Source organism: Augochlora pura, chromosome 2, assembly GCF_028453695.1.
Source record: "Augochlora pura isolate Apur16 chromosome 2, APUR_v2.2.1, whole genome shotgun sequence".
Classification (NCBI taxonomy): domain Eukaryota; kingdom Metazoa; phylum Arthropoda; class Insecta; order Hymenoptera; family Halictidae; genus Augochlora; species Augochlora pura.
Genome location: NC_135773.1, coordinates 8,219,245 through 8,245,077, shown reverse-complemented (window position 1 = coordinate 8,245,077; position 25,833 = coordinate 8,219,245). Strand labels below are relative to the sequence as shown.

The following is a 25,833-nucleotide window of genomic DNA, read 5'->3' as shown; positions in this document are numbered from 1 at the left end:
GTACTATACTATACTATACTATATTATATATTATACTATACTATACTATACTATACTATACTATACTATACTATACTATACTGTACTGTACTGTACTGTACTATACTGTGCTATACTATATTATATATTATATATTATATATTATACTATACTATACTATACTATACTGTACTGTACTGTACTATACTGTGCTATACTATATTATATATTATATATTATACTATACTATACTATATTATATATTATATTGTATTGTACAGTGCGAGTGATGTAAGCTCGGGGAACATGGTTTCGAAAATAAAAAGAGTATTAACTATATCGTACTGTGTTGTATTGCATCTTATAGCATTTTATTATACTGTATCAAATTTTATTATACTGTCCTGTATTATAATACCTATATTATATTAAAATAGAATTATATGCCGATTATATTCGAAACTAGTACAAGACGTCGCGCGAACGCCAAGCATAGTCGGCGCCCGTAACGAAAGGGTTAAGTTAGCGTAGATCGTTACCTGTAAGCATCCTCGGAGACATTTATTTTTCCCGGCTCGCCGGTGGTCTCGGTTCGGCTGGTGAGATTGACGGTGTTTCCGAACAGGCAATAACGAGGCATACGGTGGCCAATTACTCCAGTTACGACCTCGCCGCTGTGGATCCCGATGGTGATCTTCTGCGGAACAAGTTCAACGATACCACTTATCAGCAAAAGATATCTGCGGCACGGCGCGGCGCTGCGCTGCGTTGCGCGCGAGGACGCGACGCTGTCGCAGTCCCGTCACGTCGCGCGCGTTAAACGATTTACCGGCGGAAGCTTTCGCTGTAAGGAACAGGAAGGAGCGCGAAGCCAGGAAGAGACGCGAACAAGACTCTCTTTACGGATAATCGAATGCGCGAGATATCGCGACCCAGCGCCGAGCCGCGTTCCACGGGAACACCGTTGGAAAATCAACAGAAACCGTTCGAGCATTTAATCTTCCGTTTCATTTATTTCTTCTGTCTCCGGTCGGCCGGAAGAAAATCGAAAGTCTCCGTGTACTTGGGAGAACTCGAGAGGTTAAGTACACGCGTAACCGGTGACTAAATATTTATTCGTTGGAAGTTACGATGACCGGTGGGAAAATTTCTTAAAATTCAATGTTTAATACGAATTTATACTTCAGCTGTATTTCGTTTACAATTTCTTAATCAATTTTAAGCTGTGTTAAATTTTACTACGAATTTAAGGTTTAATTAAAGTTACTTGTAGGAGTAAAAATTGATTAAAATACTCTTCTAATTTAATTTAATATTCAATTGGTATTACCTTCTATTTTTATAGCAATTGTGTAAGTTTCAATGAATTGTTATTCTAGCTAAAGCCAATAAATAATTTTAACTCTTTAGTTTACAATAACCAATTTTAAAATGCTTTAAAAATTAATAATTTCTTATTTATTATTCAACTGGTATTACCTCCAATTTTTACACGAATTGAATAATCCTCAATGAATTGTTAAAGCAAATAAAACATTTTCATCCATTAAATAATTCGTTAGATATCGTTTCCTAACAATGCCAAGGCTGGGTTTATTTAAACTTCAGGAAATGTAAAAGAAAGTTAGAAAACCAGTCACCCTGACTAATGTTAAATATTTATGTTAACCAGGAGTAGTGTCTAGGAACGTTATAAAACGCAAAGATAGAATTAAATACCATATTGCTTTCACTCGAATGCATTTGTATAAAAATTATTAACCAGTTGGCTGTCGCAATCTCTTCGAAAAGTGCGTCAGTTGCTGTAATTATACGTTTGATTTTCTTTATATTCCATTTAAATATTTATATTTTTACAAAATATGAAATCCAATTTTAAAAAACCGCAGTATTTTGTATTATAAATTATATAGTCCTCAAAAACAGTTAATTTTCTATTATAACTAATATACTTCTCAGTTAACAGTTAATAATAAAAATTGGATTTTATTTATTCGACTTTTAGGATCGAAGTCCATTTTGCTTCCAATATTTCGAATTTAACATTTTAACCCTTTACACTCGAACACTAACTCTGAATCACTAAAATTATTCCATCATGTTCCAAAATAATTTATACACTAACAAAGCTTATACTTAAAAAAATAATTCACTGTCAAACTCCAAATACAATTCACAGAAATCAATTTCCCACGAATAGAAATCCATCTTACCCCATAAAGTAAAATAAAAATACTTCCATTCTTACCATAAAATAAAAATACTTCGAAGCCACAAAAATGATTTTAATGATTCGAAGTTAAAATAGCCTCGAGCTCAAAGGGTTAAAGATTCGGACGTCCAATCGAACGCTTTAAAAATAAATGTTCCAATGCTCTTACATATACTATATCATATTATATATACATATACATATACTATATATAAGTTGCACGATCTGAGCTTAATATTTCAAGGGGGGTTAATGGACGAATGATGTATATCACGTGGATGATAGATGAAGTTCGCGAATGTAGAATAGAATCTCCTTCATCTCTTCTGTTCTCCTTTTTTTCGGTCGGGTCGGACTCAGAGAATGCCGTCCGAAAATAGGAACGGTCCGAAAGGGGGGGGACCGCGTAAAATATATCGGGAGAGACTTACCACGGGCTCGCCATCGATCTGCACTTCCTCCGTGGCGAGATCCATCATATCCAGCGCCAGCCGGGCGATGCATCGTGCATGGCAACTACATGGTTCCGGTAATCCGCTCACGGCCATGTATTTGTCACCAACAGTTTCGACCTAGTCCGAGCAAAGTGGATCAGCGCTAACAAGCCTTCTCGTAAATTCAAATATATATATATGTATATATATATATATATGTATATACATTCGCTGTTTGGGGGGGGATGATAATTCTGTGCGGTAATACAGTGCCACGAAATTCGGATCCACTGTTCCGTGCCGCTAAAATCGCTACAGTTTTATCTCAGCCGAGTCGAAGACACTGGCGGAAGTTGAACGACAGTGCCAACCCTGGGTTGTTAACCCCTTGCGCTATAATATGAGTCGGACTCTCGTGACGAAAGTTTCGTGCGCGATTCGATAAATATGGCTGTCAAATATTTTTCTTAAATTGGAAGAAAATTTGAATCTCCTGTCATCGAAATTTAACAATGAAAGTAAATGCAGACGATCGGATGACTAGAATCATTTCGTGACATCAAGGAAAGAGTTAACCTCTTGCGCTATAATAACGAGTCGAACTTGCGACGAACGTTTCGTACATAATTTAATAAATATAATTGCCAGTTGTTGCTATTAAATCGAATGAAAATTTGAATGTCTTGTCATCGAAATTTGGGAATGAAAGTAAATGAGGACAATTGTGACACAAGAACGATCTCGTGACATAAGTGGTTAACCTCTTACCGTACCATTCTATTTTATTAATTATTACAATTAGAAATTTTTCAATTGCACTAATTTTGTTAGAAGAAGAAGAAGAAGGAATTTTATATTTATCGTGTACTTAGATCTACTTGAATGTTTAAATATTGTTGACGGGGAAATAAAATTATGATTCCTACTTTAAAAAAAAATAGATCAACATTCGCACCAAACAACCCAAATCTCCGTCACAACTAATTATTATAAATCTCCGTCACAACTAATTATTATAAATCTCCATCACAATTTATTATCATAAATCGCCATCACAACTTATTATTACAAATCTCCGTCACTAGTCTGACTCGTTGAAGTACGGCAAGGGGTTAACATAGTCGTAATCGACACAGCTGCGAAAGGCGAAATAGTTGAAGGGGGTTAAGTGACTCGAAGTGCGCGACAAGTTCAACATTCATTACGCCGCCGGGCGAACCAGTTACAAAGTGACGCGCGCGGTTCGAGGGCGAACTCGAGCCGACGGGAATCCGCGGGAACTTCGTATCGCCGCACGAAGCGATATCACCGAAACGATTATGCGCGATGAAAGAAGCCGCTAACAGCGCTAGAAAGTTTCGCCCAGTCCTTTCCTCCCTCCCGCCGCCCCTCTCTAAGTACCGTCGCTATTCAAACACGGTAGGCTGCGACGCTAACCGCGCCGGTTTGCATTTCATCTTTTCAACTCGACGCGCGGCCCTTTCGCCCGCTAATGCGACATGTGTGTCACGTACGATTTTTGCGAAACCGGCTCACGGAACGTTCGCACGCCTCATTTTAACAAACGCGTGCTCGATGCGAACCGCTCTAATGGGACCTGCACACCGGCGATCACTTAGAATCGTCGCTCTGCTCGCGGAATTTCTCTCGCGGCCGTCTGTGCCAATGTTTGTCGCCGGATTCGCGGAAATTTCGCCTTGGATTTTTACTCGGCGTTGTTCAGAAGCCTTCGGATTTTTTGCGGAAAAGTGGGAAGTGGTTGGATGTTGAGAATAGGGGTGATCAGTCAATGAGCACTGGACGTTTTAAAGATGGCTAGTTTAGGTCCATTTTGCGATCATTTTATGGTTACTTTGAGTTGGTAGCTGTATGAAGGAGCTGTGAGGTGTAAAATGTCTTAGAGACATTTTTAAGATGTCTTTAAGACGTTTTTTAGACGTCTAAAGGACGTCTTATAGCTGTTTAAAAGACGTCTTACAGCCGTCTAAAAATTTGAGAAAAAGTCTTGGTTTGTAACGCAGGACGTTTTTAGGACGTTTCTAAGCCATTCGTAGGACATTCGAGACGTCTTAACATGTTGACTCTCACGTCAACGCCTATTATTTTTCGTGTAATAATGCGTCAATTATAATTCATGTCGTACGATTTAACAATTCAAAATATATACAGGGTGTCCAAAAATTTCTAACAAAACATAAATGGGGAGATTCCTGAGTTCATTTGAAGTAACTTTTTCCTTTACAAAATTTTTCTCCGAGGCATCGTTGACGACTTATTAACAAAATAATATTGACCAATGAGCGAAACTGGGCGTCGTCCGTCACCGCCTTACACCAGTAGCACTCGCATCTCATTGGCCACTGTTTTTCGTTAATAACTCGTTAACAGTGCCTCAGAGAAAATTTTTGCAAAGAAAAAAGTTGCTTGAAATGACTTCAGCCATCTCTTTCTAATTATTATACACTGTGTCTATATTTTGAATGATTATTAATGTAACAATAACGTATGACAAAAGAATAAATATAATGATAGAATTTTTTAAATTTTATTTCATATAGAATTAAAAATGAAGTATTTATTTAAAAATATCCATCTGCTATCTAGCAGAAAATTGTCAAATAAAACAACTAACAAATTATACAATGCAACCGCGTTTGTCCACTTTCAATGACTCAACAATTATAATTTCTAATTTACAGTCTTTACTACAACAAATTTAGTTCTGACAATGTTAAAATTAATATTACAAAATGAATATTATAAAATTAATATTACAAAAATTAATATTACAAAATTAATATTACAAAATGAATCGTCACTCTAAACCATAATAGAATTTTTCAAAGCGAAACTATTCATCCTCTAACAAGGAATGGCCATAAATTCGTATGGCGATTAATGCGACTAGCACCGTGCTGTTATACATACTGTATCGACACGTGGGACCATAAACTCACCTTGTACACGTCCGGATATTTCTCCGGGTCGGTTAACACGTCGAACGCCGTGTACAGTTGATTGAGCATGTTGACGATCTTCATTGCGCCGCTGGAGTCAGTGTGCGCCGCGCAGTAATCCCCGAAACCGACGATCCCGGAGAACAATAGCGTCACGCAGTCGTACTTCTTTGCTGGGACTGGTCTGGAATGTCTGAGCTCCTTTGCCACGGAGACTGGTAGCACCGAGTACAGCAAGCTGTCGGATAATCGAAACTTTTCGTAGAAATTACGTATCGCAAAATTATTATTCTTACTATTGAAATTTATTATTATTCTTACTATTGAAATTTATTATTATTCTTAATTACTTGGCGATTAGTTTCTTCTATTGCTATCACTATTATTTAGGAATGTATTGTTAACATATTCCACAGAGCGATGACTGGATAACCGAAGGGTTTGATGACGTCACAACTTGTTAATGTCTAATTTGTTTCGCAAATTATGGAGCATCCCTTGGAAATTATTTAACAATATATTATTAATATCTTCTACAGAGCGACCACTATAAAACCCACACCTTTTGATAACGTCACAACTCGTCCACATTTAATCTGTTTTATTTTCCCGTTTCGCAGGTTATAGAGCATCCCGTGGAGATTAAAATGGCTACGTATGGTATCCAGCAACGAGCAAAGCTCATCGAGCTTTTTTTTTGATTGCAGTGGAAAATAAATTATTAAAACTCGGAGGAAATAACCGAAGCGAGAGAATTGGCCAGCATTTTAGCCCGCAGAAAAATGGCGATCATTTGAAGCATGTTTTTCGCACGTAATACTGCATAATATTCGCTAACTATATTTACGAATAAAATAACAATGAAATGGGAAAACACGTTTTTGTGACAGTTATTTTTGTTTTATACCTTTCTGTGAAAACAACCGCGGCATTTTAGATCTCAGTGATTTTTTCGTCTTTATTTATAATTATAAAAATATAATATTATATTTTTAGTACGAGGAAATAAAATTGACGATAGAAAAGACGACGCTTTTTAACCCTTTGCACTGTGGTGGTGACTGCAAGGCATCGCTGAGATTGTTCCACGTCGTCCAAAATAATTTTTATATCAACAAAGTTTCGATTTAAACAATTGTTAAGGAACGAAATTGTTGTTACAACGTCACGAGAATCAATTTCACATGCATAAAAGCATATTTTGTTGCATAGAATCAAAAAACAATGGGCGAGGAAAATGATTTGAAATTCACAAATAAGATGGCTTCGAGTGCAAAGGGTTAAACCGTCAAATGCAGCCGGGTACCAGGTCGCGCAACGGTCGAGCGAAGCGAACAGCCGCCGAACGCGAACGAAATAGCATCTTCCCGCGGCTACAAAGAACTGGAGCACGGCTTCGTGCACGTCGAGCTAATCAGAATTCTTTCTGACTGTGTCTACGAGGTGTGTTAGCAAAGTATCAAGAGCAAACGTGTGTCGGAAAAAACTGGCAGGAATATAGCCACGCCTCCCACACGAACCGGGCTGCTGCGCATTCCTACATAATAATCAGCGCACATATTGCAACTTTCAATTTCGCAGTCTCGTCACGGGGACCGGTGGAACTCGAAAATGCTGTAGAACATCGAATGGTCATTGTTTTATACAAAGTTGCGCACTTGGTGTAGAAGCGACAGGACTCTGTGAACGTGAGAACAATTTTTAAAGATAGTGTACTAGTGAATAAAGTAGTAAGGACAAAGCTTTGTTGGATAAAAAAATGTAAAAATTTTAATATCGTGGTATAATGGTATTCTAGTATATAATATGGTATTCTAATACTAGTATATACTTTTACAGTGTTATACAGTTTTATAGTATTAGTACATATATTATACAGTATAATTATACTATATTTCTATATAATTATACAGTGTTACTATATAATTATACAATATTTCTATATAATTATACAGTGTTACTATATAATTATACAGTATAATTATACAATATCACTATATAATTATACAGCATAATTATACAGTACTAGTATATAGTTGTACAGTATTAGTATATAGTTAGATAGTACATAGTATATAATTACATAGTCCTAGAACCCTTGCCTATCACCATTTTATATATCCCAAACAGCCTTGCACTGCCACTCGTGCAATAGAATATAGACGACGCTATATTTTCGTATATTTTTATCTCGCGCGAACGTCGCCTGTTTCGACGCTCGAAGACGACGTCGCGCCTTTCCGCGGCGACGAGGAAAAAAAAATCGCGATCCAATTTCCGGCGCGGAAGAGAGTATCCTGTCGCGAAAGAGATTCCTTCGCTGAAGGGGAGGGGAAAAAAAAAACGACGAACTCGACCATCGCCGGCCAGAAATTGCGTCAGGATAAACGTCTAACGAGGCCAATGGGGGATTTCCTTAATCAGAAAATTACGCCGCGGACGGTGGATCCCCCGCCTCCTTACCTGTCGGTCTTCTTCTTCTCGCTGTCCAGCTCGCGATACGTCTGCTGCAATTTATCGGTAAGCAGCTCCAGGTTCACCGTTAATTTGTAATCAGCCTCGAACCGCTCCGACATCAGCACGAGATCTCTGGTGGCGTCGTGAAGGGGGATGTCGCTCAAGTACAGTCCCCATCTGGGTGATCGATGGCGGTGAAAAACGAGAAAAAGAACGGAAAGGGAAGAAAATATTACGGAAGTCCTTGATTTCAGGATGACGTCTCTCCCGTGGAGAAGGTGCCATCGATTTAGCGGCAAATAAATATTGTCGAAGTTCAATCTTTCTGTCGATAGATATATTCATTGGGTTTTAATTAGAATTTTCTGAGGATACTGTGAACGAGATTTTTATGCAATTGAGAATTGAATTATACAATTCAATAATTGAGAATTGAATTATACAATTCAATAATTGAGAATTCAGTTAGATAAATCAATAATTGCGCATTCCAGTAGATAATAAAATAATTAACCTGAATTAAAAAATTAAATAATAGAAATTGAATAATTGAAACTGTTCACGTTTGCTAACACGAAAATCGGTCGCCAATAAATTCAGCGATTCGATCATCCGCCAAGAAAACGCAGAAAATTCACAGAAAAATCGACCTCCATCAACGACGCGCAATGAACGAACGCAATAATTCGCGTTCTCGGCGCTGATCCACGAAAATGCAAACTGAAACACAGTCGTCCCCATCAAGGCTACCGAACGTGAAAAACATCAACTCCGCCGTGGCCGTGGCGGGAAATTTATATTCGCTGGCGGCCCGGTATAGGTGTCTCGCCGCAAGGTAATCCAGGTGTATACACACGTAACACGCGCGTCGTCGCGTCTAATCCAATGACATCTGAGAGCTCCCCCGGCGGCAAACACAAAAGAAAGTTACCGCAGCACACAGGTAAACTCGTAATGAGGGCTAACACGTTTAAGCTCGGAATTCATCCCACCAACAAACCCCCGCCGCTTTGGATAAATCCCCGGGTCACTCTAACCGCGCCGAGAATTATCCGGCTGTTAATCGTTTGCCGTTGCCCCGCCGCAAGCTTGTCCGCATCCACGCGTTGTCGATCGAGAGAGATCGCGGATCCACGCGCGATAGTTCGACAACGGCGCGAATAAATCTCGCGTCTAGTTTAATCCATCCGGCGGAGCCTCCTGTTAATTCGCGGTAACAGGGTTCATTCTGAAATGCGCGCGGCGATTGATTTAGTCGACGCATTTTGTGCGTTTTTATGTGCTGCGATGGGACGACAGAGTTTAACCCTTTCGCGCCGAGAAGACAGATTTTAACCCTTTCGCGACGAGAGGACAGAGTTTAACCCTCTCGCGACGAGAAGACGGAGTTTAACCCTTTCGGGACGGGACGATAGAGTTTAACCCTTTCGCAACAAGCGTCGCATATGTGCGGCATCCAAATGATGTGTATACAAGTGCCATAGTATATTATAATTTTAATTTAGTATTTTAGTAATTTTGTATTTCAATAATTTTGAATTTTAATACTGTCGTATTTTAATAATTTTGTAGGTCCTTTCATATTAAAAATGTAAATATACTTGTTACGTTAGAGCAACGATTGTTTTATTCAACTTTTATTTTCTTGTCATTGATATCTAAACATTCAAGTAGATGTAAGCACGTTATAAATATAAAATTCCTTTTTCTTCGAAGAAATTATCGCGATCGAAAAATTCTAATCATAATAATTATAAAGACAATGATACGAGAAGTAGTTGTTTTAATCGATTATCTGATAACGCTACATGCCTCTTACAATTGACTATCATAAAATAAAACATCACCGACAAGGCGATACTGTACTATACTAAATACAATAAACAAATATAATTTATATATAAATATATAGTAATAATTAATACTTCGTAGCATCTTATACTTCAGTGTCAACAACTCACTAATACGTTCCGTTCACGGCTATCGCGTTTCGTCGCGAGCTCTCCGCAGCGAAAGGGTTAATGGGGCCCGGTATAGATGGGTAAGGTACGGGAGGGATGACGGTAATTACGCGAGCCGTCGCGTCCGTTTCGTATCTATCGGATCGCGACAACCGTTATCACCGCGTACGGCGAGGACGAGATATTTTACCGGCGACCGGGGACAGAGGACAACACCGGCCGATGAATTAATACGCGGCGAGCCTACTTACCAGCCCGGCCGCGATGCACGCTTCGCAACGCCTCTCTGTTCGAGATAACAGGCTGGATAGGGGAACGACGAACGACCATAAGTCTGCGGCTGTCAGTTCACGCCCCATTTCGTTCGCTCGCGTATATTCCTTCGAGTTTCACGGCGAGATACCAGACACGAGAACGGTACGAGATCTTTCGATGCTAGCCGCAGATTTATGGCGGAATCGCGGGTTACGAATCTGATTGGCTTAGATCATTGTGTGTGTGTAATGATGGGTTTTGGATTGTTGTGTGTTATTTGGTGAATTGTTCAGTTGAATTGATGTAGGAATTAATGTAATAATTTTTGGGATACGAAATTAATATAATAATAAATTAATACAATACTAAATTAATACATATACTAAGTTAATATACAATAGTACTAATTTAATACTATAATAAAACAGTGCACTGTAAATTAACCCCTTTGCACTCGATGCTATTTGAACTGTAAATATGAAATAATTCTTTTGGCTCATAGTATTTCTGTTCTATGCGAAAATAATAATTTTAATAGTAATAGAATAATTTGAATAGTGCCACAGAGTCACCAATCGAGTGTAAAAATATAATTATTTTACTTCATCAGATCGGTCATTTTACCGCGGAGAAATGTGAATGGAAATATCATTATAAAGCGGACTACATGCTGACAATTAGACCATGATATACAATTTCCACGGAGATTTTCGCAATTATCTCCGATAATTATTCCAAATAATTATAAAACACAATACGATTTTATATGGAACAATACGATGGAATGAAATGTAATGAAGAAAGTAAAAATGAGATTAAAATATTATGAGATAAAATAACCTGTGATTAAAAACAATATTACCAATCATTTTCAATGCTTCCATTAAGATCTTCCACACAAAGATTGAAATATACTCATTTTTTTGTCAAATAAAATTATGAATTTTTGTGTCACCCTAATTTCTAATCATTCCATACTTTCGCAAAAGAATATATGAAAATTGTCTATATAAATTAAAAGAGCATAATAAACAGTGTATAATGTTAAACAGTATAATAAACAAATTTTAGCATATTCTGATCAAACTCGCAAAGTCGACGAATCGAGAAGGAAGGGAAATACGTTTTCGAGAGAATCGAGTTCGAAATGATGACAGATGCATTAGTATTTACGAGAAGTAGAACCAGCGTATCACGATCAGGCACGTCGGCCGATGCCCAGAGATTCAGCCCTAAGCTCGGGAGATGAGTTCTGTGTTCGTGATATCACCCCGAGAGACGTGGCCTGCCTGAGGAATTCGAACTTTTGTTTTAATTATGTCTTGGTAGATCAGGGTCTCTGAGATCTGCCGCTATTTTTCCGGTTATATATTGAACCATTTTTATCATCTTGGACATATCAAGTTACAGAGACAAAAGAAGTTCCAATTTTTGGTATTTTTATACTTCAGAGTTGGCAGAATTTCTTTTGGCAGAATGGGAGTTCACAGAATTTCTTTTGACAGGATGAAATATGGCAGAATTTCTTTTGGCAGAATGAGAGTTGACAAAATTTCTTTTAGCAGAATGAGAGTTAGCAGAATTTCTTTTGTCAAAATGAGAGTTGGTAGAATTTCTTTTGGCAGAATTTCTTTTAACAGAATTTATTTTTACAGAATGAGAGTTGGCAGAATTTATTTTGACAGAATGAGAGTTGACAGAATTTATTTTGGCAGAATGAGAGCTGACAGATTTTCTTTTGGCAGAATGAGAGCTGACAGAATTTCTTTTGGCAGAATGAGAGCTGACAGAATTTCTTTTGGCAGAATGAGAGTTGGCAGAATGAGAGTTGACAGGTTTTCTTTTGGCAGAATGAGAGTTGACAAAATTTATTTTGGCAGGATGAGAGTTGACAGAATTTATTTTGACAGGATGAGAGCTGACAGAATTTCTTTTGGCAGAATTTCGAATAATATCATAAATCTCTAACCCAACCCAACATCGCACAAACTAAAACCCTATAAATAATACTACAATCTCCATTCCGCGTTAAATAAGAGCAACAATACCCGTCGCGTTCATCCATACACTGAAAACCCAACCACGGTCGCCAGTCGCTTAAAAAAACGCGCTCTCCTGGGAAAAGCGCATTTAAGCCGGTCGTATCGGTGGGCAACGATGGCGCATTGTGCGGAATAGTTTGTCGACCGATTCTCGCAATCCGAACTGCAAAACAGCAGGAGGGCGAAGTTTTAAACAGTAGGGAATCCGATACGACGCGCGCGCGCGCGCGCGCACACACAGCGGCGTCGCTTATCCGGGGAGCCCCTGTTAAAAACAGAAGCGAACGGCGCGCGCTCGATCATTTATAACTCTCGCTAGGTGGGTTGCCCGCGCGGGATCGCGTGCGCGCAGCAACGTTTCGCGTTTTGTAAGTGGAAACCCGTCGCGTTGCATTCTTCGCGGTGACCATTTGTTTGCTCTGATTTACGATGCCCCGTCGACAGTTTTACAGGGTTACAGAAACGAGAACGACGTTGTATACGTGATCGACGCGTTTTCTGCTGCGTAACCGATCCGAAACAATGCGACGCCGTTTTACTCGTACGCCGCCGGCGCGGGATTCAATTTATTCCCAGGCACGTAATTACGGACCGAGGATTAACGTGTCCTCTACGGGCAAGGAAATTAATTCGACTGTCCGGCAGCGTTGCGACACCGTTTGATCGAGGGCTTTTCGGCGAGCCGTGATGACCGGCGATGGGAGCCGATTGGTTTCGGTGAGGATGCGTCATTCGGTTCGTTCTTACCCGATTGGTAGATGTTTCGATATGTAAACTTGTAATTTTAGGGCAGAATTGGAGTTGCAATGGAATGTAAAATAGTGTTGGTGTTAATGGTAATGTTAATGTTGGTTAATGTTATGTAAGGTGTTAGCAGTTTTAGTTGGTTAAAGCTATTTTATTTTAAATTTTTGTGAAGATTTTTAAGAGATTTTTAATCATAGGTATACACAGTATCCTTGCGATGATATTCGTCCCTTGTGCCCGTGATAATATCTTATTTTGTATATTAGTATTATATATATTACATATATATTAGAGAATTTAGTAATTGAGAAGTCATTCTCTTCTTGAGAAATGTTCCAATTTACCTCTCAGTTTTCTATTTTTAACAACAACAGCTCGCATTCAAAAAATCTGAAAAAATTCTACAACGTGCAGCTCAATGTCCAAAATAGGCCACGCTTTTCTCAAAATTTTGGAAAGTACACAGTTCCTCTAAAAAAAAACAATTTCACGAGGCGCAGTCGCGAGGATGCAAATGAAGCGTAATAAATCCATGAGAGAGTGCTCACCTGGTTAAGTCGTCCAAATTCATAACGCTGGGGTAGCAGAGGAAGATGACGAGATCCGAGTCCGGTATGTACAACATCTGCCCCTGGAAAAATGACAAAGCAACGCCGTGACAACGTAACACGTTTAATCCGGAGGGAGGGGGGGGGGGGCAGCTACAAATTACGTCGCGATCCATGCGTGCATCGCTGCAGAGGATTTCTACTAACTTTTAGGCGCAGGTACGGATGCTTCTCGGACGTGTAGACCCGCGTCACCCCTTCCTTCGTTCGCAGCACGTACACCGTGTTTATGTGCGACAATATGTTCTCGAACGTCAGCTCTAAGTGGGGCCTGACCTGCGACAGACAGAAAACTGCGAGCTCTTTTTTACGTCCGACGCGTCTGACATCGATCCATCGACTGTTATTTAATACCTTGATAATATTATTTAGACCGTACTATTTTATTCATAGTTACAAGGATGAGCAATTTTTCTACTGTAATAATTTTGTGGAAAGAAAACGAACAATATTTATTGCGATTGTCTACGTTTATTTCAATGATTAAATACCGATGGGAAGAGGACAGAATTTTATTTCGAATTTTGAGAATTTTATTCTTAAAAGAACGGAATATTTATAGTTAATGAGATATTAATAGAAATCTCTGTGACGAGCTAGAGTCGTCAAAATACGACAAGGGGTTAACACTGGAACCACTGGGCTAGGAAAAATTACTGATTTTAAACGGTGTTGAATAATGTTGAGGTTATGTCATAGATAACAAGAAGCAATGCCTGAGAGTTTTCAAAATATAATTTGCTAACTGGAATATTATACTTTTTCAAGTAACATCGAGTAGAGATTATTAACCCTTTGAAATGCTCGCAGCAATGTCAACTATAATTTCCCAAAATATTCGAAATATCGATACTTACATAAACTAACAAAACCTATAAAATACATTTGTTAAATATTCGTTCCACGTCCCAATAAAAAAAAGTTTAAAAAACCAGAGCTTATTTCACCTTCACCATTCCATATAGTAACGAAACTGGAACAAAACTATTTCTTTAAAAAAATGAATAAAATTGCATTTTAATTTATTTCTCAAATCACTTGCATAGACATACAAATTGACAATTTACAATCGTCGCAGCGAAGACGGTACATAAAACGTTCCCTCAAAGCAACGTAATAAAATATCCGAGACTCTTTTTAAATGGCATTTCCATTTCAAAATTGCATTTTTATTTCAAAATTACATTTTTATTTCAAAATTACATTTTTATTTCAAAATTACATTTTTACTTCAAAATTACATTTTTACTTCAAAATTACATTTTTACTTCAAAATTGCATTTTTATTCCAAAATTGCATTTTTACTTCAAAATTATATTTTTATTTCAATATTACATTTTGGCCATGTGGATTAATTTTTGGCTCCAAATTTTGGATCCAGACTCGAATATTCACCGTGAAATGATTTATGGCAGCGCGACAATGGGCGCTGATCGCCGAAATTCGTCAGCAAGACGTCGCCACATAATAACGCGGCGGGAACAAGATCGTCGCTAGCGGCGGATCGCGGATCCGCGGATTCCTTAAGACGTAGACAAAGGGTTATCCGGTTGTATGGCGGCGGTATAACAACGGCGGTCGGATAATTGATTACGCTTCGCGACCGTATGCACCGGCGACTATGCAAATGCCGTTAAATGACGGGGCTGTTTGCAACGATGCGTGTCGCATCGTTTGAAACGAACCCCGCGTTTGAAAGATATATGATCGCGGGCGCGTATGAATCCGCGCGAATTATAGCCAGCCGTTGGCCACGGACCGCCCGAACAATAACGTAATTTCGTGGCGCGCGCTAATTAACGCGCGGCGTTTAGCAAAATAAAACGCGGTTATCGATCCACCCCTTTCGCTCCGACCACGAACAGCGTGGACAACGAGCTGTTTTAATGATAATTCATTGTTATCTATTTCTTTATTATTTTATTATTATCTCGTTATTATCTATTTATATATTTATTTTATTATTAATTCGTTATTATCTATTTCTTTATTGTTTTATTATTATTTCATTATTATCTGTTTTTTGTTTTTACTTACCTTTTTATTGCTTCTTTGTTACTTTATTTATTGATTTATATATTTATCTACTTATTCATTTATTTATATAGCCTAATTACTATACTATACATATATACATATAGAATATATAACATAAAACTAAATAGTAAAATTATATTGCGTGCCCTCTATATACTCTTATATTTCTTAACAAATATCTTAATATTTTAATTATATCCTCTGAACTAATTTCTCGTTATCTCGCGCGGCGTGTGCACGGACTATAGCGCTTAACTTCAGGAATACGGGCGGCTCGCTTTTTATTGGTAGCGAAGTAAGAAGGTCGGTGGAAATGATTACGTTTAAAGGGGCGAGTATTTCGAAACTTCAAGTCTTGATCGTTCTCTAACTTTCCCACCAAGAATCGAGCGGTTGGTTTTAAAGTCGAGTTTTAAAGCAAGTTGGATTCTTGTTTAATTTTTCACCGACTTCGTTTGTCTGCTTAATTCATTGCCCTGTAAGGGGTCAAACTCGCGAAGGAGATTTCATATAGGATGTATACTAAGTAGGAATGTTATGCATTTCTTATGGGTAAATTTGATTTTACCAAATTTTATGTTGTTAAATTGATTTTACTGTTGGTAAATTTATTATTGTTAATTTTTACTTTACTGTTACCTAATTTTGCATTTTTAATTTGAGTTTACTGTTACTAAATTTTTGATTGTTAACTTGATTTTACTGTCACCAAATTTTTTATTATTAACTTGATTTTACTGTTACCAAAGTATTCATTGTTAACTTGATTTTTCATTATTTTTGGACGATTATAGTTAATTCAGGTAAATTTGGTCAATCTTTTTTTATTAATTTTTTATAATATGATCATTTTGTAATAATAACATTAAAAATAATCACAAATCTATCCACTTCCAAAAGAATTAATCAACGGCCAAGAAATTGCAACTGGCACAGAAATAAACGAAACAATAACGAAAATAAAAATAAAAAATTACACTAACGAAGAGCGCGACAGCGTTCACCATAAAGAACGTTCGAAATGGGGTCGAATCGATTCGTCGAGCAACCAATTCTGGGGGAAACAAAAACTGACTAAAAAAAGGAAAAGGAATAGCAAACTCACTGTCCAAAGGATGTCGTTCAGCTTGCAATTACCGGAGCACACCTGGGGGATGACGCGTGTGATGGTGCATCCGGTCTGCACGATGTCGAGGTCCCTGTTGAACATCAGATGGAATGGGAAAACTTGGCAGAACGTCATGGGGCTCACTTTCGGTTCTGCGGGAAATTCCGTAACAACAAAGTTTCAGCGAAACGCATCCGACAACATTTACACGTGTGTTGGTAATTAAAAGAAAAAGAAAAAAGAAACGTCCCCGTTCTCCTAATCACGACATTTCGAAACGCCGTCTATATTTCGGATCTGTCGACGATCGAAAGATTCCGCGGGTTACGAGAGCCGCTTAGAAGACGGCAGTGACTCACCGACGGACAATGTCTCCAGCTCGGCGATCATCGGGTTCGAGACGACCCCGGACCCGGACGTGTTCGTGATCATGAACTGCACATGGTCGCACTCGTTTTTCGTCTTCAGTATCCGCATCTCTATGTCCGTGTTGTGCAGCTTCTCCGCCACCGCCTGCGCCGTAATCAGAGTTACAAACAGGGTTAACCATTTTGGTACTAGCATCCTATATACCCGGCGTCCGCGCGACGATCGGTATAAATAACAGAATTTTATATTAATGTCTATTAACCCTTTGCACACGAGTGGTGACTCTAAGGCACCAATAAAATTATTCTGTCACGTCCGAAAATAAATTTTATACTAACAAAATTTAGATTAAAAAAATTCTTAACAGTAATACTATTGGTATGAGTTACAAAAAACAATTTCATATTTATAAAATACATTTTGTCACATAAAATGGAAATACCATAAGCCAGAAAAATTATTTTAGATTTACAATTAAAATGGCTTCGAGTGCAAAGGGTTAATGTCTCTTAAGCCACAAGCAACATTTTTGTTAAAAAATATAAATATAAATAAAAATATAATTATTAGTAACTTCTAAATAATTTTTATATAATTAAAAGTAACTTTTTAAATAATTTTTATAAAATTGAAAGTAACTTCTAAATAATTTTTATAAAATTAAAAGTAACTCCTAAATAATTTTTATAAAATTAAAAGTAACTTCTAAATAATTTTTTACCGCGTTAAACAGACATTTAACAATGTAACGCTAACGGTACACTGTGCACGGAACGTGTTAAATAAACGAACGGTGCAACTATGAATCCCGTTCGTGAATCGACTGCGAAAAGCCTGCCGCATCGCGTCGAACGAAAAGTTTCGCCGCCTTGTATCCTCGCGCCGCCTCGCCGTGTTTCAGCGCGCGGCAAAGGTAATCCGTTTTGATTTCGCCCGGTCCGATTTTCTCGACGAGACCTGTACGTTCGGATCGCGAAGTCGTCGAAAGGTACGTGACGCGACGTTGATTAAAAAAGTTCGGGGCTCGCGGCGGCGCGTAACAACGGCGGTCGCGCGGCGAATCGAAGCCGCGAGGATGCGACGGAATTTTTCTCGACGCGGCGCGTGCACGAAACAAAAGATTCGAACGGAATCAGATCGCCGGGGGATGTGAAACGATTCGTCGTTGTTTGATCGATCAGCGCCGCGTCCTCCGGTGAACCGGTGTTTCCAGACGCGTTGCATATTTCATGAGCGCGATGGGGAAAAATCTGCGAAACAGACGCGGCTGAAAATTTGCGGCGTGTTACGTCGTATAATCGGCTGTTCGGCCGCGAAAACTCGATTCGTTCGGCGTGAAAGAAAAATAACACGCCACGAACACGACTCCGATATTCCGCGGCACGCGATGCTATGAAAAATAATACCATTAACCCTTTGCGGTCGAGCGGTGACTAGAAGACGCCGCTGAAAATTTATAAAGCGAAGATATTTTACTAAAAAATATCAATATTTCCGAAACATTATTTTTTTTAATATTATTATTACTACTTCATATTTTACTATATCAGTATTTATTAAGGTAACTAAAAAATAATCGATCACTGTAAACGCTACCCTCGCTATTAATTCTCGCAGAAAAGGTACCAAAAAATTCTCAGCCGATAAAAATCGCTCTGATCTTCGACGAGAATCTGAAAGCACTCGAGGATCGACGTTGGTTCGCCATTTGCCGGAACAGGTCTCGCGGATTTCATGCAACTCCGTGCCGCGCGCTACAGTATTCGCCAAAAATACCTTAACGATGCCGATGACGATGTGCTCCAAACCAGGTCGGTCGGAGTAATAATGTAATATGAGCGCCCCGTCTTCTGGCCTCTCGGTGCAACGGAAGGAGGGCGCCCTCATTCCCGGGTACAAAGTGCCTAAATGGTCGTGAAGGGCGTCCAAATTCTGCAATTAAGCGACACACCAACAGGCTCGCCGTCGTCAGGCCACCGGCCCGTGAAAGATTATGGGAAAATGGATTTTCTTTCGGGTCAGGGAAAGGGCGGGCAGGCAACGTGTACGCCGTTCGCTTTTCGCACGATCGAATTTTCTATGTCGACCGACGGACCTCGGCGCTCGTTCACGAGAGGGTAATTGCACGGTATAATATCTGTCGGTTGGTATCAATTCTGGCCCGCTATCAATGTCAATTACGGGAGCGATCGATACACACATGTCCCGTGCGCGACCCGTCGACGTAGACGCGACACGGTTTTCAATTTTTCGACGGAAATCGAGGGACAAAGACTGGGAAAGGGGTAGGAGAAAGGGAGACAAAGAGATGGTGACAGAGGAAGACATAGAGAGGGTGAGAGAGAGAGAGATAAAAAGGGAGAGACGGAGAGAGATAAGAGACAGTGAGAAAAGGACAGAGAGTAAGACTGAGGAAGAGAGAGAGAAATAGAAAGTAAAACTGAGGAAGAGAGAGATAGACAGAAAGACAGGGACAGCCAGAGACAGCTAGTGACACAGACAGACAAAGACAGAGACATAGACCAACAGACAACGAGACAAAGACAGAGACGGAGACAGAGACAGAGTCACAGACAGACAGACAAAGACAAAGATAGAGACAGACAGAGTCACAGACAGACAGACAAAGACAAAGATAGAGACAGAGAAACAAAGATAGTAAAAGACAGAAACAGAAAGCTAGACAAAGACAGAGAGAGAACCAAAGTAACAAAGACAGTAAAAGACAGTTAAAGACAGAAAGAGAAAAAAAGAAAAAAAGAGAGAGGGAGGGGGAAAGAAACGCGGCTAACAGCTAGCGCGTGACACCGGAAGAGGAAACGAAACCTCGCGAGGAAAAACGGGCACGATAATAATCTCGTTCTGCGACGGCATTCCGCTGCCCGCTAATCGCATTGCGCGCATTCATTGGCGTTCTTCGTGTTTCTTCTTGCGCGCAACGGGGCTCGCTCGCTCGCCCTTTGCAGATTTCAGCGTCGAACACCGGAACGAGTTTACTCATTTCTTCTTCGTCTTCTTCGTCTTCGTCTTCTTACCTGGTTCTCGCGCAGCGCCGGTCATTAATTCGAGCCGGGAAACTTTCACGCGAGCTCTTTTCACCCGGTAATGTATTCCCCTCCTCTTCTCCTCATAAGAGGGTTCCAGTGTTTAGAATATTCATTTTTCCGTGTTTATTTCGCGCTGACCCACGCTTCGCGAGTTTAACACAGTGCCGGGACGCGGACGACGCTACTGTGTTGTTCGTCGCGAGGTTTACTGGAGACAGGTGGAGGAGTGGGGAAATTTGTCTCTCTGTCTGTTGTTGTTGAATCTAGGTTGGTATGACGAGGGTTGAAAGTTGAAAGGGAGGTTAGGATTTTGTATAGTCTGGTTGGGTGTTTTTTTGTGGAATTTATGAGGGAGATGAAGAATAATGGGGGTTTTGTAAATTTTAGGTGGGTTTTTAGGGAAAATTGGGAGGAAGGTACAGACTGCTTATTTTGTCAATTTTATGTCTTTAGTGAATATTGGAAGGCAGGTTGAGACTTTGCTTATTCTGTAATTTTAGTATTTTAGGGAAATTTAGAGGACAGCTTATGGCTGCTTATTTTGTAAATTACAGCATTTAATGAAAATTGAAAGGCAGGTTAAGACTGTGTTTATTTTATAAACCTTAATACTTTAGTGAAAGTTAAATGGTTAAGGTTTTGCTTATTTTATAAATGTTAATATTTTAGTGAAAATTAAAAGGTTACGACTTTGCTGATTTTATAAACCTTAATACTTTAGTGAAAATAAAAATGCAGATAAAGACTTTCCTTATTTTAGAAAATTTACTTAACTTTCTAGTGAAAATTAGATAAAGTCAGATACTTCTACGTTCTAAATACCGACCAAAATAATCATTACGTATTAATATCACTAAGTATTATAATCAAAAATTTCTCCAAAAATCCTCTTTCTCTACCGAATACATCAACAAATGATTCACATTTTATGTGAATGATTACACACTCCTATAACACTGAAACAATTTATTATTACCAAATTCCAAATACCCTAACTTCAACCTAGCAACCCTGTTAAACAAATCGACAAAAGCAACCCCAAATTTGATCACCACCAACAACAAATTCTACCCGAATTTCGCCCACAGTTTCATCTAAAAAACAAATCGAAAGGCGTCCGAAACGAAAGAAGCCTACACGCAGCGTCTTCCGTATCCGCCATAGCGATCAATCGAGACTGCGTCCTCGACGACCATTAATCCCGCTGAAAGGATCGTAACGCGTTTCCCCCCTTATCGACTGCAAAAAGGTGTAATAATCCATCAATCACGTACAGGAAAATTCTGGCGATAATTCCGTGGCCGTATTCCGCGCGCTCGCAAACGAGTTTACAAGCTTTTTGTCCAATTACTCAGCGACTCGTTGCCGCAATCGCGCGCCCGGACTGGTCCGTCGTGTTTCCCTCGAACGGGTCCTGTCTCTGTGTGTCTCGGGTTTAGAAATGCACCCGCGGCCGCGGTATGCGCGAATGGTACATTCCGCGGGGCACGCAGGTGCACGCGCGCCTTTTATCGAGAGGCCGAGAGCTATCGACGGCTGTGTGGCCTCGAGGCCATTGAATCGTCGCGATCGTGAAAACAAACGGTGAAAGAACGGCAGACTTTGGTTATTTTAAACATTTTATTTAACTGTAGCGAGAATTAAAATTACTGGAATTAAAATACAGAATTATTAGAATTACATTAGAATTATTAGAATTACATTAAAATTGAAATATAGAATTATGAGAATTATATTAAACTCAAAATATAGAATTATTAGAATTATGTTAAAATTGAAATATAGTATTATTAGAATTATTAGAATTATGTTAAAATTGAAATATGGAATTATTAGAATTATGTTAAAATTGAAATATAGAATTATTAGAATTATGTTAAAATTGAGATATAGAATTATATTAGAATTAAAATATAGAATTTTTAGTATTATCAGAATTATGTTAGAATTAAAATATAGAATTATGAGAAATATATTAGAATTGAAATATAGAATTATTAGAATTATATGAGAATTGAAATATAGAATTACTAGAATTATATTAGAATTATTAGAATTATTAGAATTATATGAGAATTGAAATATAGAATTACTAGAATTATATTAGAATTATTAGAATTACATTAGAATTATAATATAGAATTATTTGAATTAAAATATAGAATTTTTTGAATTATTAGAATAAACCTTTAAAAGGCAAAGAATTATCCTTTCGAGAGGAAAAATGCCAGAGAAATGAACCTTTCGAACGAGAAAATAGCAAAGACGCGTGACACTCAAAGAGTTGTCCCGAAAGGTCAAGAATTCTGCCAAAAATCCTTTCGAAAGACCAGAACGAAATTTCGCCGAAATCACCGGTCAATCGCGAAACGACGGTGTCGTGACTCCCGGGGCCCCACGTGTCATCCTTTCCGGGAACTTTCACTTGGTCCGCGGAGCGAACGGGAGATTCGATGGAATCCGAGTCGGGAGTCGGGAGTCGGTCACCGGGCGATCCGTAGCCCGAGGGAACCCACCTCGGCGAAGGCACGGCCAAGAAACTAACGATCCCGACGTATGCGAAAAAATGCTCACGGAATTCATCCGAAGCGCGGTGTTTACCGTACACGCGCGTGTCTACGTACTACCCGCACCGGCTGTGAGAAAGTCGACGCGCATCCTTTGGCACCGCGCCAACTTTCGTAAGATTGATTCAAATTAGTTGGGATGGTAATGGGATTGGTATAATTGCCGATTAGAGATCGCTTCGCCGGTATTGCGACCTTTTGACCGCGAGTTTCACGATCCACGCTCTGCGGATGAAGTGCTTAGTTTTCTTGATATCGGTAATTGTTCATTTGATATTATGTAATTGTTATATGGTATTGTTAATTCGGTTAAATTGATATTGGAATTCTTTAATTTTACGTTGTTAGTTATAGGAATGTTCTTTTATGTTGTTAGTCATTTTGGTCTAACTAGAGATGTCTAATTAAATTAATAAAAATAGAAATAGAGTACTAATCGAATATTATTGTTATTAAAATTTGTGGTATGATTTACTAAAAGTAATCCTTCCCTCTTGACACAAAAATGGCAAACCTCGTCAAAAGTCACAATATGTCATAATTCAGAACAAAATACTCTATTTAAAATTTTCTGAATATTTAAAAGTTCCTTTATATTGTTAATCACTTTAATCTAAACAGAGATATCAAAATAAACGAATAAAAAGAGAAATACAGTGCCGATAGAATATTATTAGTACCAATTAAAATTTCAGGTATGTTCTCCTAACAAGCAGTCAACCTTTCTTCCTCTTAAACAAAAAAATAACAAATTTCATCGAAAATCGTAACAAGTCGCAATTTTACATATTTCATTCTACTACCACGCGGTTTACGGGAGTTTACCTGTAAAAAGTCCCAGGGCGTTGCCCCGAGCACCTGCAGGATCTTGTCGTAGCCGGAGTCCTGGCAGAACTCGAAGAACATTCGGCCAAACCGCTCGAGGATCTCGTTCGCCGGCATATCTGGAACACGGGTTCTCTCTCGTTACTCTGTCTCTCTGTATGCGTGCGCGCGCGCGCGCGGCTACGAATTTCCCCGTTCACGAATTCGATTCCGAACGGTTCGACTTAATGGGGAAATCGTCGAATGGCTCTGTCGAGTGTCGCTTAAACTGATCGTGGCTGCCGATTGAAAGGGTGGGGAGGGGAGGGGAGGGAACAGGGGGAAGGGAAGGGAAGGAAAGGGGTTCGCAATTTTAACGAGCAACGTTCGAAGTTCAAACGGTAACTCGATTCCGACGTGGCCGCGTGTGTGGTCTGAGCCGGTTAGATTGTCCTCCGAATCAATCGCCGATGATCACCGGCAGTTATTCGGGGTAAACAGAAATTGCGCGTTCCATCTTGTCGCGATGGTACGGAGGAATCTCGGGTAGACCGATTGGAAGCGTTCGAGGACATTCGATGGCTCCGTTTGGCGCATTGGGCGACCGATTGGTTCGCGTTACTGAAAACATCGTTCCGATTTTGGTTTATTGGAGTTTTTATAGGTTATGTGAAAGTTCAGTCGACGAAACTGAAAATAGCATTTTAATTTCAGTTTTATAAAATTGTTAAAGGTTATGCCAAAGTTTAGTTGACGAAACTGAAAATAGAGTTTCAATTTCGATTTAATAAAATTGTTAAAAGCTATGTATAAAAGCTGAAATCGTAATAATTTCGATTAATTAAAATTATTATAGGTTATGTCAAAGTTAAGTCGACGAAAATAAAAACAACGTTCTAATTTTGGTTAATTAAAATGGTTAAAAGTTATGCCGCAGTTAAGTCGACGAAAGTGAAAACAGCGTTCTAATTTCGATTAATTAAAATTATTATAGGTTATGTCGAAGTTAGGTTGACGAAACTGAGAACAGCGTTCCAATTTCGATTTAATTACATCGTTAAAAGTTGTGTCAAAGTAAAGTCGACGAAACTGAAATTTCTAATTTTAATTTAATAAAATTGTTATAGACTAAAGATTGTCAAGAAACTAAAGACAGTGTTCTAATTTCAATTTACCAAACTCATTAAATATTATATCAAAGTTATGCCAAACTTAAGTCAACAAAACTGAACAAAGTATTCTAATTTCGATCAAATAAAATGATGAAACTTTAAACCAAAATAACAACTATGAAACTAAAAACTTCAATGTATTAAAATATTATCCCAGCTCATCCACCCCAGAACCCATAGAAAAAACCTTCATTTCCCATAAAAATCTTTACTCTAATAATTACAATCAAAAACTACTATCCACTCTAATTCTACAAAAAAATACTACAATTAATAACGAAACCAACTTCCCAACTAAACAATAATTAAACCGATTAAAACCTCTTATAACAACAATACCAATAAAACAGCAACTAAAACCCACAAACCAACAAAACCACACCGAAGTAAAACATATTCAACAAAACCACACCGAAATAAAACATATTCAACAGAATCTAAAACAAATAGAACATATTCAACAGAATCCAAAACAAATAAAACGATCCTCCTCGACAGCCAAATAATACAGTAACCAAAAAACATTGACATTGTTCCTCCCGTCCATTTGTTTGCGCGGTAGTTGTCCGTCGTACACGGTTCCCCTAAAAGTGAGCACACGTTGCAAAAGTTCCAAACAGAATGATCAAACAGAAAAGAGAAGTACCGTGTGAGAGAACGAGAGAAAGAGAGAGAGAGATCGAGAGAGAGAGAGAGAGAGAGAGAGAGAGAGAGAGAGAGAGAAAGAGAGAGGGAGGACCGCGCGGAAAGAGAATCGCATTTCGGTTGCCGGTGCGGTGGATCCGCTGAAAGGACTTTTTCACCGGTGAGGTCACCTCGTTCGCGGATAAAGGCGGCAAAGAAGGTAAAAAAGGGTTGACAAAACGAGAAGGAAAAAAGGAATCGCATTTCGTGGCACAGGCTCCTCTGGTTAGGCGCTGCTAGCCGGGTTAGACGTAGAGGCGGCGGCGCTTAGGTCGACGGATCCGCAGAATGGTTCCTTCTGAGGTCGCCGGGTTGGCCCAATAAAAAGAGCCGCCGAAGAACGTAGAAAGAGAGAGAGAGAGAGAGAGAGAGAGAGAGAGAGAGAGAGGGAG

General features: G+C 38.9%; 1 protein-coding gene across 1 annotated transcript in view; it reads right to left on the bottom strand.

Annotated features, from left to right (window-relative positions):
• Positions 1-514: 514 nt before the first annotated feature.
• Gycbeta100b (guanylate cyclase soluble subunit beta-1-like) overlaps positions 515-25,833 on the bottom strand; it is a 37,101-nt gene continuing 11,782 nt past the window's right edge. Inside the window, exons 4-13 of the mRNA XM_078195983.1 lie at positions 23,607-23,725; positions 18,944-19,099; positions 17,158-17,311; positions 16,796-16,950; positions 13,800-13,928; positions 13,593-13,675; positions 8,046-8,216; positions 5,583-5,820; positions 2,623-2,763; positions 515-676 (exon numbers count right to left, since the gene is read on the bottom strand). Of these exons, the coding sequence (XP_078052109.1) occupies positions 515-676; positions 2,623-2,763; positions 5,583-5,820; positions 8,046-8,216; positions 13,593-13,675; positions 13,800-13,928; positions 16,796-16,950; positions 17,158-17,311; positions 18,944-19,099; positions 23,607-23,725 (1,508 nt within the window). The remainder of the gene's footprint in view (positions 677-2,622; positions 2,764-5,582; positions 5,821-8,045; positions 8,217-13,592; positions 13,676-13,799; positions 13,929-16,795; positions 16,951-17,157; positions 17,312-18,943; positions 19,100-23,606; positions 23,726-25,833) is intronic.